Source organism: Lissotriton helveticus, chromosome 7 (assembly GCF_964261635.1).
Source record: "Lissotriton helveticus chromosome 7, aLisHel1.1, whole genome shotgun sequence".
In the NCBI taxonomy this organism is placed as follows: Eukaryota; Metazoa; Chordata; class Amphibia; order Caudata; family Salamandridae; genus Lissotriton; species Lissotriton helveticus.
This window is the reverse complement of record NC_136068.1, coordinates 1,679,186,321-1,679,210,129: the sequence shown is the minus strand read 5'-3', so window position 1 is coordinate 1,679,210,129 and position 23,809 is coordinate 1,679,186,321. Positions and strand designations below refer to the sequence as shown.

Below are 23,809 nucleotides of genomic sequence, written 5' to 3'. Positions count from 1 at the left end.
AGTGTAGCAGTCTAGTCTCTCCTCTTCCCACTCAAAATCAACAGATGCTATGGATGCTGCTTTCTCCATGGTAGTTACATTTGGCAGTTCTTGGCAAAAATAGAAACTCCCAGGAAAACAATCTACCAAAAAGTATGTGGTTGCGTTTTGGTCTGCATTCACAAGTAGTGTTCAGCAATCACTGTACATGAGTCACCAATGCAAGTCCAGAATCCCCACCGCTGCCACCAATGTTAGATTTGGGGTCTCTAGTTGGCACAGGTAGGTACTTGTGACAAATACGTACCCTTGCCTCTAGTCAGGGTAAGGGGGTACACTCCTTAAATAACCCCTGCTCACCCCCTTGGTAGCTTGGCACGAGCAGACAAGCTTATCTCAGAGGCAGTGTGTGAAACATTTGTGAACACATACAGTAATCCAGTGACAACACTACAGATGGACACCACAGAGGTTTTATATCAAAAATAAGTATTCTTTAAATAGACTTATCACAAGACCACAAAATACAAAAAAACACAATACTGTACTTAAAAAGGTAGAATTAGCTTAGTTCTCTTTAGATCCTAAAATGCGACACTTTGAGTCAATGTACCTTAAGATGCGACACGCAGGGCAACGAAAGTGTTGCAGGAAAGGTGATGCGGCTTACACGCAAGGACTGTGATGTGTTGCAGATCTGGTGCAAAGAAACAATGATGGCGCTTTCTACTTGATGCGACACGCTTCCTGGTGATGAGGCGGCATCTGCTGGTACGTCGATCCTCTTCTCCGGAAATGCGAGATGCTTTACATGATGCTGCCGCGACAGGCCCTGCGACACGTTTCCCAGTGATGACCTGCTGTGACTTCGATCTTCTCCCCTGGTGATGCGAGTTGCTTCCACAACGATGCGAGCCGCAACAGGCCAAGCGACACTCCTCCCGGTGATGCCGTGGCATCTGCTGAGACGTCGAGCCTCTTCTCCGGCGATGAGCCGTGACAGGCCCTGTGACACGCCTCTCGGAGATGCGGCAGCGTCTGATGCGATGTCGATCCTATTCTCCTGCGACAAGCTCCCCGGTGATGCGGCGGCGCCTGCAGTGACCTCGATCCTCTTCATCGGCGATGTGAGGCGCTTCGTGTTGTGAAGCGGCAGTTCGGCGACACGCTTCCTGTTCTTGAGCCGCGCTTCGAGCTCCTTGCGACACGCAAGTCCTCAAAATGTCGAGCACAACTACAGGCACTTCAAGAGAACTCTTTGGCAGCTGGTGGGTGAAGTCTGTTGTCCGTGAGACTAAAGCAGAAGGCAAGCGCTGTTCTCAAGCCCTTGGAGATCCTTACACAAGTTGATGAAAGCACACACAGAGTTCCTCTTTCCTTTCTTTCACAGTCAGGCAACCACTGCAGGCCAATCCCCCAAGCAGCACTTCAGCTTAGGGATAGTCTCTCCTCAGTCACTCTGGTTCCACTCCTCAGCAAAGGTTTCTTCTTCTTGTCCAAAAGTGATCTAAAGTTCTGTGGTCTGGGTCCCCCTTTTTATACACAGTTTCCATTTGTTCTCTGAAGGCAGAGAGGCCTTTGCCTAGTCCAAACCAGTTCTGGTCAGTCCTGGAGCACTCAGTTGACATATCTCCTCCTTTCCTTTCACAGTGCAGGGCAGGGACATCAGACTCACCACAGGGGGTAGAGCCGGCATTGTGTAAGGTCCCAAGGTGAAACTCCTCCCTCTCATCTAGATGCAGATCTCTCTAATCACCACTGGGCCGACTCATCCTATCTCCTGGAATCCCCCAGCCCCTGTCACTCAAAGTCCAGACAAGGAATACACAACCTAGCAGAGGCAGGCTTGGATAGTTAGACAAGAAAATGCCTACTTTCTAAAAGTGGTATTTTCAAACACAGAATGTTAAAACCAACTTCACTAAAATATGTACTTTATCATTCTGAGTTCAGGCATACTAAACATGAATTTCTACCTAGTTCCCTGAGTCAGTTAGGATTATAAAATGTATTAATCCAACTGCCCTTTCTGGCCTATGTGGATAGGTAGCCTTGCAATAGTGAAAAACGAAAATGGCTGTAATGCACTATTAGGACATGCCATACACATCAGGGCTTGTCCTACCTTATACTTACAATGCACCCTGCCCTTGGGCCTACCATAGGGGTGTCTGATATGAAGAAAAGGGAAGGGTTAGGGACTGGCAAGTGGGTGCACTTGCCCAGTCAACATGGCAGTACCAGACTGCACACAGGCTCTGCACTGGCAGACCGGAAACACACTTTTACAGGCTACTTCTGTGGGAGGCACAACTAGTGCTGCAAGCCCACAAGCAGCATTTGGTTTACATGCCCTGGGCACACTCAGTGCACTGTACTAGGGTCTGACAAGTAAACCAAATCAGTCAATCATCGAATCACTAATCCATACATCAATTTACCAGAGGGAAAGCAAATGCACTTTAGCACTGATGAGCAGTGTTAAAGTGTCCAGAGTCATACAAACAACAAGAACAGGTCAGACAAAATACAGGAGGAAGGCAGCAAGTTCAGGGATGACCCTGCAAAAAGGGCAAACTCCAACACACATGATCACATATATGCCTGCATAGAAATACCAGGAGTAATCAAGTAATTCCTTACAAATAATTACATAATTAAACATTACATAAATGTAGGTCACACTACCCAATTAACAGTTGCAGAGTTCAGTCCAGCCTAGTCATTTTTCTCCCTTCTAAATGTGTAGTGCAGCACCAGTCAAGGTTCACCTTTGAATACAGGCACTTGTAGTGGAATCTACAGCATGAGTCACCAGAACTGCAATACCCAGAATACAAAACAAAACACACGGACTGGAACAACACATCATGCATGGACACATTAACCCTACTCAAACTGACTGTGACAATGCAGCCCACCTTGCACCCTGAGGCCACTGTGTCTAACTTATGGCTATAAAAGCAAATATGGACTGTAAAGCAGTGGTATGGAATCAGCTTGTCAGAGGAGATAGGTCTCTCCTGAGAGGGGGGTCAGGTGTGGTGCATGTGAAGTATCAACACATAGGAACATGCCAAGTGACACATGTTTATCAACCTGCATAAAACAAATTTGCATCTAGCTGTACCGACATGTCAGCTACCATGGTAGGGACCAGTTGAACTCCTGTCATGTACTAAATTAGACTGGGTGTTGAGGTGAATGCAAGTGATACACACCAGAGGACCATGTGTGTTGAAACAAAAGGTGACGGGTGGCCCAGGTGGCCCTCTCTTACTGCAGTGCATTGTAGGCGCTGGCTGAGCACATTGAACTGCCACTGTTTCTGAATGGGGAGACACTGCATAGGAAGGCAGTGAGAAGGGATAGGTGTACTGCAAGGTTGCCTGACCAATACATATTCACTGTTGTGTCTGACAGTATCACACTTGTCTCATAACTGGGAAGGCATGATAGGGAGGAGCTATTGGAAGGTTATTAGTTATTAGTAATCTAACTAGGGGTGGGTGGAAGTCGCGTAAGGGATTATCGCGGAGAGGAACGGAGATTGAACCAATCTCCGTGCCTCTCCGCGATATTTCCATTAGCCGCCTCCCGCCTCCTGCTCACCTCCCGCCCGCCTTTTTAAATGCGCAGTTTCCAGATGAAGCCACGATGGGCAAGGATGCGGCCGCAGTAAGGTAAGTTTTATTCAAGTTTAATTTTAGGCTTTTACATATAATTTAATAAGGTGGGCGGGAGGCGGGCGGACGGCCAACTTCCGTTCCGCCCCCGAATGTGCGGAGATTTGCCTCAAATTTCCGCCTTCTTTGCGCAAGGGCGGAAGGGCAAATCTCCGCACATTCCGTGGGCATAACGGAGATGTCCGCCCACCCCTAAGTGGAACCAGGCACCCACCACTGGCAATAAGGCCACCAAACTAGTCTATGGTCCAGTAAGGGATTCAATACATTATTCCCATACTCAGCCCTTTGTAGCAGGCAGGTTTAACTTAGGAGACACGTATGTAAAGCATTTAAAAATGCCAATTCAGTAAATATGTAAGACACAAAACACAATACAAATCCCACACTAATTCATAAAAATAGGAAATATTGTTAATCTTAAAATGACACCAAATCAAATGTAGGGAACCTAGAGATATGATTTTTTAAAATACTTTCTAGCACTTGGAAACCTATTTCGCCACTCTGGGACATCAGGTCACGCATCAACGAGACAATGTCACAGTTTCAGGCCAAGGGCAATGGAGCCCTGCTTGGATACACTGAGCGGGACGCCTGATTCAAATTTTTACCTTCTGAGTTAGAAACTTTTCAGGAGATATTTCTTCCGAGGTCCCTCACTGCTCTTAACCAGTCTGGATTCTGCAAGGGTACACTGGCTTGACTTTGGAAGTCGGACGTTTGGAGCTGTTCAGTGGGATGAACCTGGAATTTGGACCGGGTCGCGGTTGAAGATGGCCGGCTTGGCTCTCGTGGTCAAGTCAGTCAGATTTTGGAGCTTTTTTCCAAAGTTGCTAAGTATGTTTTGAGGGTCCACAATACAATTCAAGGGCCTGAAGCTCCAAGATGGGCCGTGAACATTTGGGACCACAACGCCTACAGTGCACCTGGCCAAAACCATTACAAGTTCACTGGCTGCCTTCCAGGCAGGGAACTCTTGGTGGAGTTGATGTAGGTAAGCCCTGTTAAGCTGAAGATTTCAGGCACTTCCTCAGGGCTGTAGTTCTAGATTGTGCCACAGAGCAAGTAAGTCATAATGCAGGGTCCTGTGGTCAAATCAATTTTCCAGCATGGCAGTCGTTCTTCTTTTATTAGTTTAAAGCAGCAGATATGAGACCCTCTGCACCTCTCACTTATGTATTCAACATTCTCTGGGGTCAGGCAAAAAAGCAACCCTGTCAAATGAGATGCAAGGCAACACCCCAAAGCATGACCACATCCTCCAAAGTGTAGCATAATATTGTCCCAGAAAGCACTATTCCTCTAGAATTCATGACGGCTGAAATCCCAGCAGAGCATGAAGAGCTAACTAAACCAACTCTCTGTGTGGATCATTTCCATAGCTCCCCACCCCCTCACACTGCAGATCCCTTCCTTAAGCCGCCTATCTGGAAAGGTCAGAAGGGCTGGGAGTAGGCAGGCCTGGCGTTCCCTGCTAGTACTACTCCTCTTTTGAAGCATCATGCTTTATAACCCCTTCCTCCTGCTCTGGCATTCCAGTATAGCATAGCCCTCTCCATCAGATGGTGTGCAGTCATAATATCGAGTCTTTTATTTCGACTGGACAGAATATCGAGTAAAAAATATAGAATGGACATAATATCGACTAGACATAATATAGACAACAAAAATATCGACTAGAGAAAATTAATATCGAATAGAATGGACATAATATCGAATCAAAAATATAGAATGGACATAATATCGACTAGACATAATATAGCCAACAAAAATATCGAATTTAAGGTAAGTTAATAATAATTTTTATTTTTTGTGTAATATAAGTCTGTAGCGGGTTGTGGGTTTATAGGGGAATAGGGTGGGAACTAATTTAATTATAATTAATTAAATATGTTAATTTATTTATTGATATTTATTTAGAATTAATTGTTAATTATTAATTAATTGGTAATTAATTAAAATATAATTGGTAATTAATTATAATTGATTAATTGATAAATATTTTAATTTTAGTAATTTATTTTCTGTAGCGGGTTGTGGGTTTATAGGGGAATAGGGTGGGAAGTAATTTAATTATAATTAATTAAATATGTTAATTTATTTATTGATATTTATTTAGAATTAATTGTTAATTAATTATTAATTGGTAATTAATTAAAATATAATTGGTAATTAATTATAATTGATTAATTGATAAATATTTTAATTTTAGTAATTTATTTTCTGTAGCGGGTTGTGGGTTTATAGGGGAATAGGGTGGGAAGTAATTTAATTATAATTAATTTTTTTTATTTATTATTTATTGATATTTATTTATAATTAATTGTTAATTATGTATTAATTGGTAATTAATTAAAATATAATTGGTAATTAATTATAATTGATTAATTGATAAATATGTTAATTTTATTAAATTATTTTCTGTAGCGGGTTGTGGGTTTATAGGGGAATAGGGTGGGAAGTAATTTAATTATAATTAATTAAATATGTTAATTTATGTATTCTTAATTATTTGGAATACATTGTTAATTGAATAATAATTGGTAATTAATAAAAATATGATTGGTAAATAATTTTAATTGATTAATTGATAAATATGTTAATTTCATTCATTTATTTTCTGTAGCGGGTTGTGGGTTTATAGGGGAATAGGGTGGGAAATAATTTAATTCTCATTAATTAAATATGTCATTTAAATTATTGGTATTTATTTTGAATTCATTGTTAATTAATTTTTAATAGGTAATTAATTAAAATATAATTGGTAATTAAAAATAATTTATAAATTTTTAAATTGTAAATTAATTTATTGTTAATAGGTAATTAATTAGTATGAGTAGGCAATTTTTAAAATAAATAATTTTATTTTGTATTTATAAATAAATATTTAATATTTTTATACACAAGTAAAATATTTTATTTATTTGTAATTGGTATTACTATTTATGTTATTTATATCTATTTGTGAAGTATTTACTTTCCCTATTATTGCACTCTCAGAAGTTGGAATAGTAATTTTAACCCCTACGCTATACAACACTTTCCCTACTGTTGCACCCACTGGAGTGGGTATGCAACGTTTACAACGCAACTTTTACTATGCACTACCATTACAATTAAACTTTTACAACGCAAAAACTTTTACAACGCATACATTTACAAAGCATGTTTTTACAACGCAGATACCTTTACAACGCATACCATTACAACGTAAGTATTGCTAAGTATATAATTATTTTTAAAATGTTATATGTTTGGGTTTTTGGGTAAAGGGGTATTTTTAGGGTTCAGGGTCAGTTTTCAGTTTTTGGGTAAAGGGGTATTTTTAGGGTTCAGGGTCAGTTTTCACTTTTTGGGTAAAGGGGTATTTTTAGGGTTCAGGGTCAGTTTTCAGTTTTTGGTTAAAGGGGTATTTTTAGGGTTCAGGGTCAGTTTTCAGTTTTTGGGTACAGGGGTATTTGTAGGGTTCAGGGTCAGTTTTCAGTTTTTGGGTTAAGGGGTATTTTTAGGGTTCAGGGTCAGTTTTCAGTTTCTGGGGTAAAGGGGTATTTTTAGGGTTCAGGGTCAGTTTTCAGTTTTTGGGTAAAGGGGTATCTTTAGGGTTCAGGGTCCGTTTTCAGTTTTTGGGTAAAGGGGTATTTTTAGGGTTCAGGGTTAGTTTTCAGTTTTTGGGGTAAAGGGGTATTTTTAGGGTTCAGGGTCAGTTTTCAGTTTTTGGGTAAAGGGGTATTTTTAGGGTTCAGGGTCAGTTTAGGGTTTTTGGGGTACAGGGGTACTTTGTAAAAATAAAGTAAAATTACATTTAAATTACATTAATTAAATAAAATTAAATAAAATAAAATTATATTATAATATTTTAAATTAATTTATATTAAAAAAAATTATATACTTACCAATACTTACGTTGTAATGGTATGCGTTGTAAAGGTATATGCGTTGTAAAATCTTGCGTTGTAAATGTATGAGTTGTAAAAGTTTTTGTGTTGTAAAAGTTTTGATGTAATGGTAGGTGTTGTAAAAGTATGCGTTGTAACGTCATACATCCCTGGAGTGGGAATAGTAATTTTAACCCCTACGCTATCCAGCGCTTTCCCTACTGTTGCACCCACTGGAGTGGGAATAGTAAATTTTACCTCTACGCTATTCAACACTTTTGCTAATGTTGAACTCACTATAGTTGTTACAATAAATTTTAACCATTTTCTATGCTACGCTAAAAATGTTATATATGTTTATTTAATAATATGTTTATATATATATATATATATATTCACTGAAAAAAACATAGGTTATAGACCATATATAGTTAGGAATTAGCATTTACAAAACCTTGAAAATTCACTGAAAAAACCATAGGTTATAGACCATATATAGTTAGGAATTAGCATTTAAAAAACCTTATTTTACTCACACAAAACCATTGAAATTCCATATATAGTTAGTTGCACTAACTATATATCGCGCACCCGCAATCCACTGCTGATCATGTCACATATTACATCATTCATGACATGGTCAGTGACATCACTGATGACATCACTGATGACATCTCAAATGACATCACTGATGACATCACTGATGACATCTCAAATGACATCACTGATGACATCACTGATGACATCTCATTTGACGTTACTGATCACATCACTGATGACATCATTCATGTGATAATACGATGAACCTCTTCAGACTCTAATATAACCTTAGATACACTCAGTGTAAACAGACACTCACAGACTGTCACTCATCCATGAAGTTACACACACACCTAGTCAGTCATGCTAAGAATCAATCACACCTCCATTTTCTCAACTATACAGTTATACACACCTTACTTATTCAAACACATACTAACACATATTTACTCTCTTATACAATCCCGGATACAAGTTCACAATGATCCATACAGCCACTCACACATTCACTGGCTCTTATGCACAGTTATTTATATATGTCAACTCTCACATGTACTGTGTTTTACATATGTACTTACTTTGACATGTAGCACTGAGATATCCATTCACTCACCAATACACTCATGCACACAGTCAACTGCCCATGTAGCTGTTTCCACATGCACTCTTGAACTCATACACCTAGTGAATCAACTGCTCACACATCTATGCACAGAGTCGCACACCTCCCAGCCACCCCTACACAAACTCAATCTCCCATACAAATACTTGGGCAACCAATCAATAACACATATAGCCTCTCGTATAGCTAATGATCAACACATGCAGCAGTTTATATCACAACAGACATAATAATGCACAAATTAAGACAGTTTAGTCACTAACCCATGCATTCAGTGAGACACATTTAATCACTCACTCATACAGTCAGTCACGCACCTACTAAATCCTTCATCCAGACACTTATACATCCACTCATTCTTCAATATGTAAGACATATTTTAACTTTACAGAAACATACAGTCACTGGATGTTGTCATCAGTGATGTCATCAGTGATGTCATTTGAGATGTCATCAGTGATGTCATCAGTGATGTCACTGACCATGTCATGAATGATGTAATATGTGACATGATCAGCAGTGGATTGCGGGTGCGCGATATATAGTTAGTGCAACTAACTATATATGGAATTTCAATGGTTTTGTGTGAGTAAAATAAGGTTTTTTAAATGCTGATTCCTAACTATATATGGTCTATAACCTATGGTTTTTTCAGTGAATTTTCAAGGTTTTGTAAATGCTAATTCCTAACTATATATGGTCTATAACCTATGGTTTTTTCAGTGAATTTCAATGGTTTTTTAATAGCAAATATCATAAGCTGTCGATTGTCAAGTACGTGGTAAGAAAAAACATTTTCGTGTTTATGCACACTGATCTGCTTTCAATGCTGCCCCCCCCCCCTCATTTCTATTAGGAGTACTCTCTCTTTGCAGATAGTGAAGGGTAGTTAACGCAGGCCTTTGCCCCCGTTGTAATCCGTCGTGCCTGCTTCTCTCTCCATTTGATTGATTGTTCTCTTTGGTTCATTCTCTATTTACAAACAAGCACAGAGTCGCAATACTCTGTTTAGTCTTTGCAGATAGCAAAAAATTGTGTAAAAAAACAAAAGGAATCGAGCAAAATCAGTAGGCCACTAATGGGATCTCTTTTTGACCTCGCTAAAATAGAAACATTAGGAACAACCTGTTGAAAATAGCAATGTGTATGTACATAAGCGGCGTTCATTTGTGTTCACAGTACCCCTTGTTGATTGTTTGAATCGAGCATTGAATTGTTCGAAGTTGGTTCTCTTAAGGATCTTCTCTGCCTGCAAACGAGGAAGAATAGGAATATTCTCTCTCCCTTTGCAGATAGTGAAGGGTAGGTAACGCAAGCCTTTAACACGTCGTACCTATTTCATTCCTCATTGATTGATTGATTGTCCGAACATTGACTGTTTGGGAATTAGTTCTTTTTGGAAGTATTCCCGGTTTGCAAATAAACGTAGGAAAATCTTTGCAAGTAGTGAAAGGGTACGTAATGCGGACCTTTCTCCCCCGTTGTAATCTGTCATGCCTATCTACTCCCCACTGATTGATGCACCTGTTTCACCCGGACCATTTACTAGAGATAGGTCATCTGGCCCGACCAGAGAACACCCCTAGTGAAAAGGACATATACAATAATAACGAAGTGATCACTGTATCCTGTTAACAGAAACTTTAGCATGAAACAACCTGGAAAGAAAAGAATAGGAAAACGAAAATCAGTAGGCCACTGATGAACATGAACTTTTATTAAACAACGAACAAAGAAACGATAACATAACGTAATGATAAAACCTATTAATGTCCTAGAAACAAGAAAACGTTAAAATATGCCAGTGGTGAGAGACCAGAAAAACAGTAAGAGAAACCAAATCACCCCTCGCTGTCCCACCGCCTGCCACGCCAAAAAAATCGATAGACTAGGGAAAATGCAAGTCAGTAGAACATCCGCCCCCACTCTGGAAACTACCAAGGTGGGGCAGGGTTGCGGCTACGCCCAGCCGGGAGCAGCCCTTATAAGGAGGATCCTGTTGCCACGCCTCGGCCAGGAGATCCTAACGTAGGGTGTAGCCGGAGGAGAGGTCGAGGCCAGCGGGACCCGGCCAGGGGATTGCCTTTACAACGCTGAACAGTTGCAGGGGGGGGAATGTCTCCTCGACCCTCCCCTCTCTCTCCCAGTCCGGCCGCGGTGGCCCTTGACAGTTTCAGGTAGTCCCGCCACATGCTCTTCCGGTCCGGCCACCAACGGTCGGGGGGCCGAGGCCGACGGGATCCGGCTGCAGCCGATAAACCAAGAAACCCGTTCATGGGGCCAGAGCCAGGGGCGTCCGGCCGACATCTACCGGAAGCCCGGCCCGAAGACGGACGGGACACTTCTTCTTTCTTGAATAATGGCTGCGACAACGCTGGGGGGGGGATGTCTTGCACATGCCTCCGACCCCCCCCCCTCGTCCTCATCGCCTGGTCCGGCCATAACAAATGTCAAGCGAGACGCCGTGGGGTGCACTGGGAGGGAGAGACGGTGCGAACAGGCCTCTCCCGCCTCCCCAGGTGGAGGCTTCCCACCTGCACCCTCAGCGCTCCAGGCGCCCGGAAAAGGGTTCTTCCACTGTAGCCATGCTGCAACGTCTCGCCCGGCAGGGTGGAGCCCGTCCGCTCATTTGACCCCGCGATCGCCAGTAGCTACCGAACTCTCAAAATGGCGGTCGACCTGGCAAGAGCGGGCCCAGCATAAAGAAATGGCCCGGTCACTGGTTGACTCCACCACCGTAGTCCTCCACGACCTTGAAGATTCTAGAGGAGCCGCGGGAGTCTCCGACCCCCGATGGGGAATGACTGCCATGATCGCCCGTGGAGTGACGAAACTGTATCCGCGGGACGTCGGCGCTCCCATGCTGGCGCCAGCCTCACTTTGAATTACTAGAATCCTGCAGACCTCAGTTCCGGTAAAAGCACAGTGTGACCCGGTAGGAAAAATTGTTGCACCCCCTCCCCTTTTTGACTGATAGTTCAAACCACCGATCCTTTCCTTTGCCCTTTTAACGGAACTTTGGACTGCCTCCCCCTCTTTTACATTTTCTAGAGAAAACAAAACATTAACCACTACATTAGCATAGCAGTTGACACCAGAACTGTTTTCAAATTGAAAACCAACAACATCTTTAACAGAATCCTTTTTGTTTCTGCTGTGACCCTGCTACAGCACATGCATTGTCCCCAGCAGTAATTCTGCAATGCCGGTAAGAATAGCTGTGGTGCCTACTGGACTCACTCACCCCCGCGGCGCCCCACGCCGTTATTTGCTGGGCGGCAACTTACTAGACATCACTTTCGTGCCATCTAGATTTCAGCGCGTTCTGCTGCCTTGGAACTATTCGCACAACAGACTGCTACTGACGACCCACCCCCAGGCAACATCTTCTGAATTTTCATAATTTGAAAGAACTAATAACAGGTCCTCATCAGGAATTTCCTCTTCAATCATCTCATCAGGAATTTCCTCATGAAAGGTCTGCAATGATGATTCTTGTAACTCTATGGTCTCCAAACATTCGATAAATTCGCCATCAAGAGATTGATCAAAAAAATCATTCAAGTCATCTCCTCCTTGTGAGAATATTTCATTGTTGGTGCTGTCAATTTCAATAAATGTAGTGGATAATTCAAAAGAAATTGCCACGGTCTCTTCGTTGTTTAAATGTTTTTACTGTTTTTGTTTTGTTGTATATATTTATATGTTATTAAAGTTTTATATTCCTACTACTTTGTTGGAGTGCTATATATTTTTAATGTGACACATAATTGTAAAAACTTTGATGTACAAAGAGTCATTCCTAGAATCTTCCGCTTCAGGCTCGGTCCCCTCCCCAATCACAATACAGGATGGTTTTCAGATAGTAGGAACACGTGTGGTGTGACGGATCTCATCGGGTGTGGGCCTTGATCTACTATAACTCCTTTGAAGAGGGGTGATTCTTTACAGCTGGAGCCATAAACTACATCTGCAGGGCTAGCTGATAGTCTGGACAATCGGACACAGAGGAAGAGGAGTGTCAGAGGGTGCGGTAGTGAATAGGGCGAAAGGGAGGTGTCGGGCGGGCACAGAGTGTGATTTTCAGGGAAGAGCAGCGCAGATGGGGGGAGGTTTATTGCCGATGCATAAGACAGAGAGCGGGGGTGACCAGTGCCTGGGGAAGATGCTTGCGAGGGTGGGGAGCCATGCTCCGAATCGACAGCGTGCAGAGAGTGGGTCTGCTCAAGGCATCTAAAATGGCTGCCGTGCACGACAAAAGTGTGGCATTTCAAAAAAGGCAAGATGGCGCAGACAATGTTTTTCAACACTTCCTCATTTCCTTCCAATCGAACGTTAACAGACGTTGGTGCATATTACCAAAGTTAAGCGATATTTATCGCTAACGATGCTTACCAACGAATTTTTTTACCGCTCAGCATCGTCTGAAATTATCGAAGATAAACCTTGCTATTACCAAGGTTTATCGCAAATGCGATAATAAACGGCCGCAATGCATGAATATCGCTAAAAAGTCAGCGATATTCATGCATTACCGAGCTAATGCTCTTAGCCATGTTATCCACCTCCCATTGGATAACATGGCTAAGAACTGCTCAGGGCAGGTGTTACTTTTTGGAGATATTCGCGCTTAGCGCGAATATCTCCAAAAGTTGGTAATAGGAGATAGATATCTTGCATGTTGTAATGCAAATTATTGTGGTATATGGAACTCATACTATAATCTCTCAGGAAAGCAGAAACTGATCCTTTTGGGACCGCCTAAAAAGACCTAGGGGGTGAGGGGTACTCTACTTTGCTCCCTTTTCACGTTCCGAACTATTTTATTTTACTCTCTTCTGTAATTACACAAAATCGCAGCAATAAGATGCATCGGAGACACACAGTGAGAGAAAGGAGGCCGGAGATGAAGAAGAGATGTCAAATACACATTGGAGATAATACAGTGGCAGAAGGGAAGTAAATATGAGTAAACTTACCATGTAACATAAAAATGTTGCACTCTATACTATAAGTCTCATTTTATACTACAATCACTTCGCTACAACCTCATAAATTAAAAATAAAAATGAATAATGTCTCAAACAATTTTTGATTTCTAAATATAAATTTATTCTTCAGAATTTTCTAAATTTGAAAGAACTAGTACCATGTCCTCATCAGCAATTTCCTCATGAAAAGTCTGCAATGATAATTCTTCTAACTCTATGGCCTCCAAACATTCGATAAATTCGCCATCAACAGATTGATCAAAAAAATCATTCAAGTCATCTCCTCCTTGTGACAATATTTCATTATTGGTGCTGTCAATTTGAATCAATGTAGTGGAATCATTCAAGTCATCTCCTCCTTGTGACAATATTTCATTATTGGTGCTCTCCATTTCAATCAATGTAGTGGAATCATTCAAGTCATCTCCTTGTGACAATATTTCATTATTGGTGCTGTCCATTTCAATCAATCTAATGGAATCATACAAGTCATCTCCTCCTTGTGACAATATTTCATTATTGGTGCTCTCAATTTCAATCAATGTAGTCGACAATTCAAAAGAAATTGCCACGGTCTCTTCATTGTGAGCCATTTTATTTTGAAATTGCTTGCTGTAAATTGCAGAAAAAAATAATCACTTTCATTTATCGTTTTTAGTAATACATAATATAAAACTAACTTTATCAAGTATTTAGTATAACAGAAGGACTGCAAATAAATAACAGAAAACATTTTTCAAATTATCTTCAAGTGTACAACATAGTTCCCCTTACAAAGAAATTGCCACGGTCTCTTCATTGTGAGCCATTTATTTTGAAATTGCTTGCTGTAAATTGCAGAAAAAAATAATCACTTTCATTTATCGTTTTTAGTAATACATAATATAAAACTAACTTTATCAAGTATTTAGTATAACAGAAGGACTGCAAATAAATAACAGAAAACATTTTTCAAATTATCTTCAAGTGTACAACATAGTTCCCCTTACAAATTAACAACTCACCTTTTTAAAAGTAGGAGAAGTGTTAGTACTGTGTAAATCAAACACCAGAAATTCACCACCAACAATTCCTCACAAATGTACCTCAGACAGTAGTATCACAAAATGGCTGTGGTTTCCTCTCATTTGACATATATACATAACCAATTAACTTTCATCACACACAAATACAAAACCAAAGTAACATTTTAATTGGTTCTAAATTTCAACACTTTCAAATGTGTTTTCCCCATGCAATTTTCCATAGGACATTTACATACGTCTACAGCCTGAATGGCTGAACGGAATTACACCAAACTTGGCAAAATGGTACATCAAACCTAAGAGGTCAAGAAGAATCTACTATACCCCCTTATGGTCATTTCCCCCTTCGCTTTGGCCTCCTCTTGTCTCTCAATCCTACAGAGAGACAAGATGGCGGCCGCTACGGACTGTTTGGAATGTTGACAGACGCCGGAGAACCAATCAGCTTCGCAAAGCTCCGTAACACGAAAAGTACTCGAAGCGGAGCGCTGTTACAGATATATATCTTTTTTTGAACGTTAATTTCTCAAAATCCACTGGAGCACATATATTGAGACCTAGCAAAGGCACATCGGGCTACCAGTCCCTAATATTTTGCCAAGTTTCGTGCAAATCCATTCAGCCGTTCGATTATTATTATTATTTTTTTTTTTTGCCCCGCGGGGCCCTTTTAAAACCTCCACATCAAACCTAGGGGGTCAGCGAGGATCTACTATGCCCCCTTATGGTCATTTGCCCCTTCGCTTTGGCCTCCTCTTGTCTCTCGATCCTACCGAGAGACAAGATGGCGGCCGCTACGGACTGTTTGGAATGTTTACAGACGCCGGAGAACCAATCAGCTTCGCTTCACAAAGCTCCGTTGCGCGAAAAGTCCGCGAACCGGAGCGCTCACCGGTCCGCTGTTACAGATATATATCTTTTTTTGAACGTTAATTTCTCAAAATCCACTGAAGCACATATATTGAGACCTACAAAAGGCACATCGGGCTACCAGTCCCTACAATTTTGCCAAGTTTCGTGCAAATCCATTCAGCCGTTCGGGCTAAAAGTGAGGCCAACCGACCTATGGAAAACTCAATGTTAAAAACACGTTTTGGGACCCCCCTTTTTTCTCGGCCCCCCTTGACGAACCCCCCCCAAATTTTCAAGGGCTGCTCAGAAACAAAATGTGCCATTTTCCTGAAAATTTCAGCCAATTCCGTCCACAAACGCCAAAGTTATTAGACATAGAATTTTCAGAAATCCCATAGAGAAAAAATCCTAACTATATATACCTACTGGCGACCGCCAGTAGGTAATATATATATATATATATATATATATATATATATATATATATATATATATATATATATATATATATATATATATATATATATATATATATATATATATATATATATATGTATTATTTTTGGTGATATAATTTTTTTAAATATAGAAATTATTTATTAAAATTAAATTTTTAAAATAATTATTTCTAAGTTTATATTAAATATATTTATTACTATATTAGTTTTAACTTAATTTTAAGACATTTAAAAAAAATCGATATTTTGACAGTCTATATTTTTGTAAGTCGATATTTTGGAGTCGTTGGATGTATGGGGCTTTGCACGCCTGACGAGGGAGGCTCACTGTGTGTCTACAGGTCTGTTCAGGCTCTGACCTCGAGCCTGAAACCATCAGAGAGAAGCAGAGCAGGCTGCATTCAGGAGCTGCAGCCTGCACAGAGTTCATTCACGACCACTGTAAAGCAGGGCAGCCACAGCGCAGAGTATAGCGCTTCAACTCACTTGAGATTTATTTTGAACTACAAAGGATGGAACTGCGCACCCACATGGGTTTTGAACTACAAACACCAAAAGGCAGTGTGAGTGCCACGCCCAACAGGGCAGGTGTTTATAATTAGAATTGTGAAGCGCGATGGTTCATTTCCAAGAGCTGCCACTGAGGAAAGGATTGTTTATCCTGAAACGCGTCTGGCAGTGTCTCTGAAATTGGAAGCCTAAGACTTTGTTCGTGACTACTGGCAAGTGTTCGTGATTTATTAAAGAACTTTATTAAGCTGCTGGAGGCCTCCCTCTTTGTGATTTCCTGTCGTTGGATGTATTGGGCTTTGCACGCCTGACGAGGGAGGCTCACTGTGTGTCTACAGGTCTGTTCAGGCTCTGACCTCGAGCCTGAAACCATCAGAGAGAAGCAGAGCAGGCTGCATTCAGGAGCTGCAGCCTGCACAGAGTTCATTCACGACCACTGTAAAGCAGGGCAGCCACAGCGCAGAGTATAGCGCTTCAACTCACTTGAGATTTATTTTGAACTACAAAGGATGGAACTGCGCACCCACATGGGTTTTGAACTACAAACACCAAGAGGCAGTGTGAGTGCCACGCCCAACAGGGCAGGTGTTTATAATTAGAATTGTGAAGCGCGATGGTTCATTTCCAAGAGCAGCCACTGAGGAAAGGATTGTTTATCCTGAAACGCGTCTGGCAGTGTCTCTGAAATTGGAAGCCTAAGACTTTGTTCGTGACTACTGGCAAGTGTTCGTGATTTATTAAAGAACTTTATTAAGCTGCTGGAGGCCTCCCTCTTTGTGCTTTCCTGTCTTTGGATATATATATATATATATATATATATATATATATATATATATATATATATATATATATATATTCACAGAAAAAACCATAGGTTATAGACCATATATAGTTAGGAATTAGCATTTACAAAACCTTGAAAATTCACTGAAAAAACCATAGGTTATAGACCATATATAGTTAGGAATTAGCATTTAAAAAACCTTATTTTACTCACACAAAACCATTGAAATTCCATATATAGTTAGTTGCACTAACTATATATCGCGCACCCGTAATCCACTGCTGATGATGTCACATATTACATCATTCATGACATGGTCAGTGACATCACTGATGACATCACTGATGACATCTCAAATGACATCACTGATGACAACATCCAGTGATTATGTGTTTCTGTAAAGTTTAAATATGTTTTACATATTGAAGAATGAGTGGATGTATAAGTGTCTGAATGAAGGTTTTAGTAGGTGCGTGATTGACTGTATGAGTGAGTGATTAAATGCGTCTTACTAAATGCACGGGTTAGTGACTAAACTGTCTGAAAGTGTGCATCAGCATGTCTGTTGTTGTGCAAGCTGCTGCATGTGTTGATCAGTAGCTATATAAGTAGCTATATGGGTTATTGATTGGTTGCACAAGTATTTGTATGGGAGACTGAGTGTGTGTATGACTGGCTGGGAGGTGTGTGACTCTGTGCAGATCAATGTGTACTTGTATCAGTGATTCTATAAGAGAGTAAGTATGTGTTAGTATATGTTTTAAAATGTAAGGTACTCTATGTTTAACTGTGTAGATTAGAAAATGGAACTGTGATTGATTCTTTACAGGACTGACTAGGTGTATGAGTAACTCCATGGATGAGTGGCAGAGTGTGAGTGTCTGTATAGGTGTATGAGTGCATATGATAGTGTTGTAAAGATGAGTGATTGTATGTATGAATGATTGTATGGGTGAATGAGTGAATGTGTGTGTAGACGTAGGAATCAGTGAGTGGGTATGTAGTAACTAGTATTGGTGTGTCAATGGTTTCAAAAATTATACTCTGTATTTAACACTGGGTGTAACAGAGGTTATATTAAAGTGTGAGGAGATGCATTGTATTGTCACATTAATGATATCATCATTGATGTGACCATTGATGTCAAATGAGATATCATCAGTGATGTCATTTGAGATGTCATCAGTGATGTCATCAGTGATGTCACTGACCATGTCATGAATGATGTAATATGTGACATCATCAGCAGTGGATTACGGGTGCGCGATATATAGTTAGTGCAACTAACTATATATGGAATTTCAATGGTTTTGTGTGAGTAAAATAAGGTTTTTTAAATGCTAATTCCTAACTATATATGTTCTATAACCTATGGTTTTTTCAGTGAATTTTCAAGGTTTTGTAAATGCTAATTCCTAACTATATATGGTCTATAACCTATGGTTTTTTCTGTGAATTTCATTGGTTTTTTAACAGCTAATATCTGTAGCTGTAAAATGTATTCTTCTTTAAATCCAAAAATATATTTTATATGTTTATGAATAATTTTTTTTTTTAAATATTTTTTTTTCTTCGTTCCCGCTTCGCGAATCGGGAAGCTTCCCGTTAGCTGACCTTGATGCCGCGAAATAGACCGCGAGCCGGTAAACGTTTCTTTACCGCAACTGCCGCGTTAGAAAACAACATCGTGACGCCTCCCGTCCGCATGACGTTTCGCGTTGTCGCGTGATACGTCATATGACGTGCTACGTTAGCGAACTCGTACGCTTACCGAGTCGCAAAGCACAGGTTTCTGGAAGCAAACCGGGAGGCCCTGCAAAGCGCGTAACGTAAACACAGCAGGTCATGTGACTTGGTAATAACACTTTTCATTGGTTCATTTCACTTTCGGTTTCCTAATGATGTAAGACTAGGTCATATGATCTAAAATGAACACTTTTCATTGGTTGAGAACTATTTTTTTTCCCAAATGGTGAAAATCCCTCCTTCTTTCCTCACTCTGACTTTCATCATTGTGAGAGAAAGACCCTTTGTTACCAGTGAGCAATGGCTTCTTTACTAGCTTCAGCTGGTGCTTCCCCACCACCTCCACCACATCCAAGGAAGAGTGGACCACCTGCTAAAGTTATAATTCAGCAAGAAGAGGAAGAAGAGGAACAGGACGACCTAGATAATCTCCCTATTATGGCCAGAAGATCTGTTGTACCGGAAGTAACGGGACCAGAGGGCAGGGAGATGGTGCCAAATATACAAACGAGATTTCGTGAAGTAAAACAAGTCTGCGTACATTGCAGTGGAATCATTTGCTACGCAGAAAGTAGCATCACTCTGATCAACAGAGCTATTAACAATCATGCTCATGTTTGTCCGAAACTCCCCAAACAATAAATTCTTTTTTTTGTTTTCTTCCTCCTGTTGAGCCCTTTACAATGAATCGTTTTCGTTGCCCCCTCCGAAAAAAAAACAAAAAAAATATAAAACTGTTCAGAAAAATTCAAAAAAAGTAAAAAAATGTTCAGAAAAAAAATAAAAAAAATATAAAACAACAAAAACAATTTAAAAAAAAGTTCTTTTCAGAACTACCTCCCCGTTATAAAAAAATTGGTACAATATTTGCAACTGTGCCAACCTCTATTTCTCTTAGTTCGCTTCCCAGTTCGCTCCCCGGTACGCGAACCGGAAGCGAACCAAAAAAATTTTTTTATAAAAAAGAACAGTAAGTATAAGGGAAGGAAACAGACAGTTATGTTAAAAGAAAGACAGCTATAGGGGAGTAAACTAGAGATACTATTACCCGTAATCCACTGCTGATGATGTCACATATTACATCATTCATGACATGCTCAGTGACATCATCAGCAGAGGATTGCGGGTAACAGTATCCCTAGTTTATTCCCTATAGCTGTGTTTCTTTTAACATAACTGTCTGTTTCCTTCCCTTATACTTACTGTTCTTTTAAAAAAAAATTTTTTAGATCTGTCAGAAACAGTGAAAGTAATGAAATATAAAAGACTACGTAGAATATGAGCACTGTATGCAACAACTTTGACACTGACAGAAGCCTCACCTTCTCCATGCCTCCTACACAGTTCTACATGTACATCATAAATGCAAACAGAACAGAATTAATTATACATGTTAAATGGTTTATTTTTGCTGTTCTCAGAATGTATCAAATTTCACTAAAACAGTGACTTGAAGGTATTCATCATATAACAGCGGGGAAAAAAAAACACAATCAAAATGATTGTGTTTAAAAAACCCATACATTACAAATCAGAATTCAGAACTCCTTAAAGTTAACTTACTTTCCATGACGGCCAAGGATGTCCTATGAACAGCTTACACTCTGTTGTGCTGTTATTACTTTCAACCCGCCACTTTCTGAAAGAAAACCTCCATCGTTTTCAAAAACATGTTACATACAATAAATGACTTCTCGCTCTCTACCACACGATTCCACAAGGCCAAATCGTGTCAGAGCCATGTATAACTCTTGGATTTCTTGTAAGCCAATCCCGTCTTTTCGCATTTCCGCAACTTTCAGAATTAAAATGTTGAAGATCATTTACACAATCCTGGACTAGTAATATCTTCCCCTTCTTGCTCAATCATGTTCTACATTTCCTATCACACTGATACTGCTTACTATGAAGCAGACTTACACTACCTTTATGACTAGTACAATTATTTAATTCTCTACATCACTTTTAATCACAAAGCAATGTAAAACAGTAGACAGCATTGCAGACTTACATTCCCTCTACTCCATGTTTTGATTCGCTGCTTCAATTAGCTTATAAAAAGAAATAGTTTTTCTGAACTCATTCAAAGTGCACGTATTTCTCAATAACGTCCAGTGTTATGGTAAAAAGTTATGTCTCTGTACTACACTTATCCTCAAGGCCAAATAGTGTAGGAGCCATGAGAACTTCTTGAAATTCCTCAGAGCACATCCCGAGATTCTTTCCCTAAAATTTTGGTTTTAAAAACACCAGGTAAGAGTTTTTAAGGTCATATGGCAATTTTTTTTTTAAAATTAAAACAGAATCATTGCAGAATGACCAGCCATTTCTACACTTTAAATAAGCTGTATAATGTCCTGATGTTATTGAAGGACCATCATGATATATAATTGCTACAGTTACAAAAGTCCTTCCTGATATTGACAACTGTGAAGCCACAAAATTTTTAATTAAAGTTGTCAATTTTGTTCCATCAGGCCTACATCGTTGGAACATTAAAATGACATACTGGCCATATGTTCGTATAAATAAAGTGGACATCATTTCAGATTTACATTGGCTACACTCCATGTTGTGATCAGCTGCTTTTACTAGCTTATTAAAAGAGACTGATTTACTGTCTGGCAAAGTTAAATATATAAATCTTTCTGAGTCTACACTAGTAGTAGCTGATACCCTACAGATCTCGCAGTCATGCTGCCATTGATAAGAAAGCCCAAACAGGTGATCTACATCTACACCTTCATCATGCAATACATCAAGCATATACATTAAAAACTCCTGACAATCTTGCTGACTATTTTGAGAGAATTGTGTTTGGCCTGAACATCTGTCTAACAGATTTCGAATTTCAGACACACTTTCTATGTTTGTTCTATCAGTGCTACATTTCTCTAACACAGAATTTAACAAACTGCAAAATCTTTGATCCGAATTGACCACAATCTGTTCTTTTAAAGTTTCTAGAGAAAAGACAACATTAACCACTACATTAGCATAGCAGTTGACACCAGAACTGTTTTCAAATTGAAAACCAACAACATCTTCAACAGAATCCTTTTTGTTTCTGCTTATAATTTCAGGTTCATCAACTTTTCGTCTTTTTGCTACAACCTCCCCAGTATTGGTCACATTTCTTCGTTTCCGGCCTACCACACGTTTCTCAAACAAAGGATACTGAGGCAAATGTGGCGCATACTCTCTTCTCAACCTATTGTATTCCTTAACACAATCTAGATCCGCACAAATGTTTGTGACATCACACTCAATCAAGTACAATCCCGATAAAGTCCTAACTCGTGACAATGCCACATATGCCATACCCTCCTTGAACACAGAACTGCCAATATTCACCAATGCACAGTCTACACTTAAACCTTGCGATTTATGGATTGTCACCGCATATGCCAAGCAAACAGGAAACTGCTTACGACGAACATATAAGTCTTTTACAAGCAAAAATCTAGCAGAACAACGAGCAATTAGCTGTACTTCCTCAATGCCATCAAATTTAATTTTTAAAAATTCAATTCCATCTCTATTTCTGTATTTCACAAAATCAACAACATTACCCATTGATCCATTTACCAGACCTCTTTCAACATGTAAATTCCTTCTTAAAATTATACGGCAGTTCAAGCACACATTCAGAGTCTTTTCAAAACCAGCAGTTTTAGATATACTCTTCTCTAATGAATCCAATTTTGTTTTCAGATTCTCAGACAAAATAATTGTTGATCCCATATGCTCTACTCTGTCAATAGCTTCCAATTTCACAATCTCTTGCTTTTCTAAATGCAACATTTTGTTGTTGAATTTGGCACATTCTGCAAGAGTTGGCATCAAACATATTCCAGATTTTTTCTCAGTAACTTTCTGAAAAATATTCTCAGGCACAACATCTTCGTCTGGATATAAATTTGTCAGTAATCGTGCATGTAAAGCTTCTTTCCCATGCTCGGTCACTTTTCCAATTCTAACATCTTGTAGAATAGTCTTGTAAACTTCATCCTTTGCCTGACGCATATTTTCATGCAGTTCAGCATAATTGAAGTTTAACCATATATTGACGTTGCCAATACTCCCTAAGCACTTCCTGGTATCTTCATGCGTGAGCATTTTGAACACAGGTTGCCCTTTCACTGGTGTCAGCTGCAGAAGATCTCCAAAAACAATGATGTGTTTGCCACCAAATAACACATCATACTCTGTTTTGAGAACTTCTTGCATTCTCAAATGCACAAAGGCAAGCATGACATTGGAAACCATGCTTACTTCGTCAATGATAAGAAGTTTCATTTTGCTCAAGACTCTTGAAACTTCAAAACAAGCATCTCCAGATAGCTTGTGATATTCTAATTTGTTGTCATGCTCCACTGGCAGCATCAGTAAACGATGTAAAGTAATCCCTTTAATGTTATGTGCTGCCAGTCCAGTTGGAGCGGTGACAACACAAGACAGCAATGACTCTGTCCTTTCCTGCAAATAACATGAAATTGCTTTAATAAGGAAACTTTTTCCAGTTCCCGCTTCTCCACTCACGTACAGTCGGACAGGCTTCAACGACGTACATGAGCACTCTTTCTTATCATGACTTAATCCATGATCAATTTGCATGGTAAGTTCGTCATATATTTTCCTCTGCTCAACGTTGAGTTGTCTTTCCAACTCTTCTAAGTTAACCGCATCCTCCTGAGCATGTGCCATGGCTCTTTCCACTTCATTCATAGCAGTGGCA

At 39.8% G+C, this 23,809-nt stretch overlaps 1 protein-coding gene across 1 annotated transcript in view; it reads right to left on the bottom strand.

Annotated features, from left to right (window-relative positions):
* Positions 1-4,607: 4,607 nt before the first annotated feature.
* The window catches only part of LOC144769626 (syncytin-A-like), a 52,903-nt gene continuing 33,701 nt past the window's right edge, over positions 4,608-23,809 (bottom strand). Inside the window, exon 2 of the mRNA XM_078653794.1 lies at positions 4,608-4,712. Coding sequence (XP_078509920.1) covers positions 4,608-4,712 — 105 coding nt within the window. The remainder of the gene's footprint in view (positions 4,713-23,809) is intronic.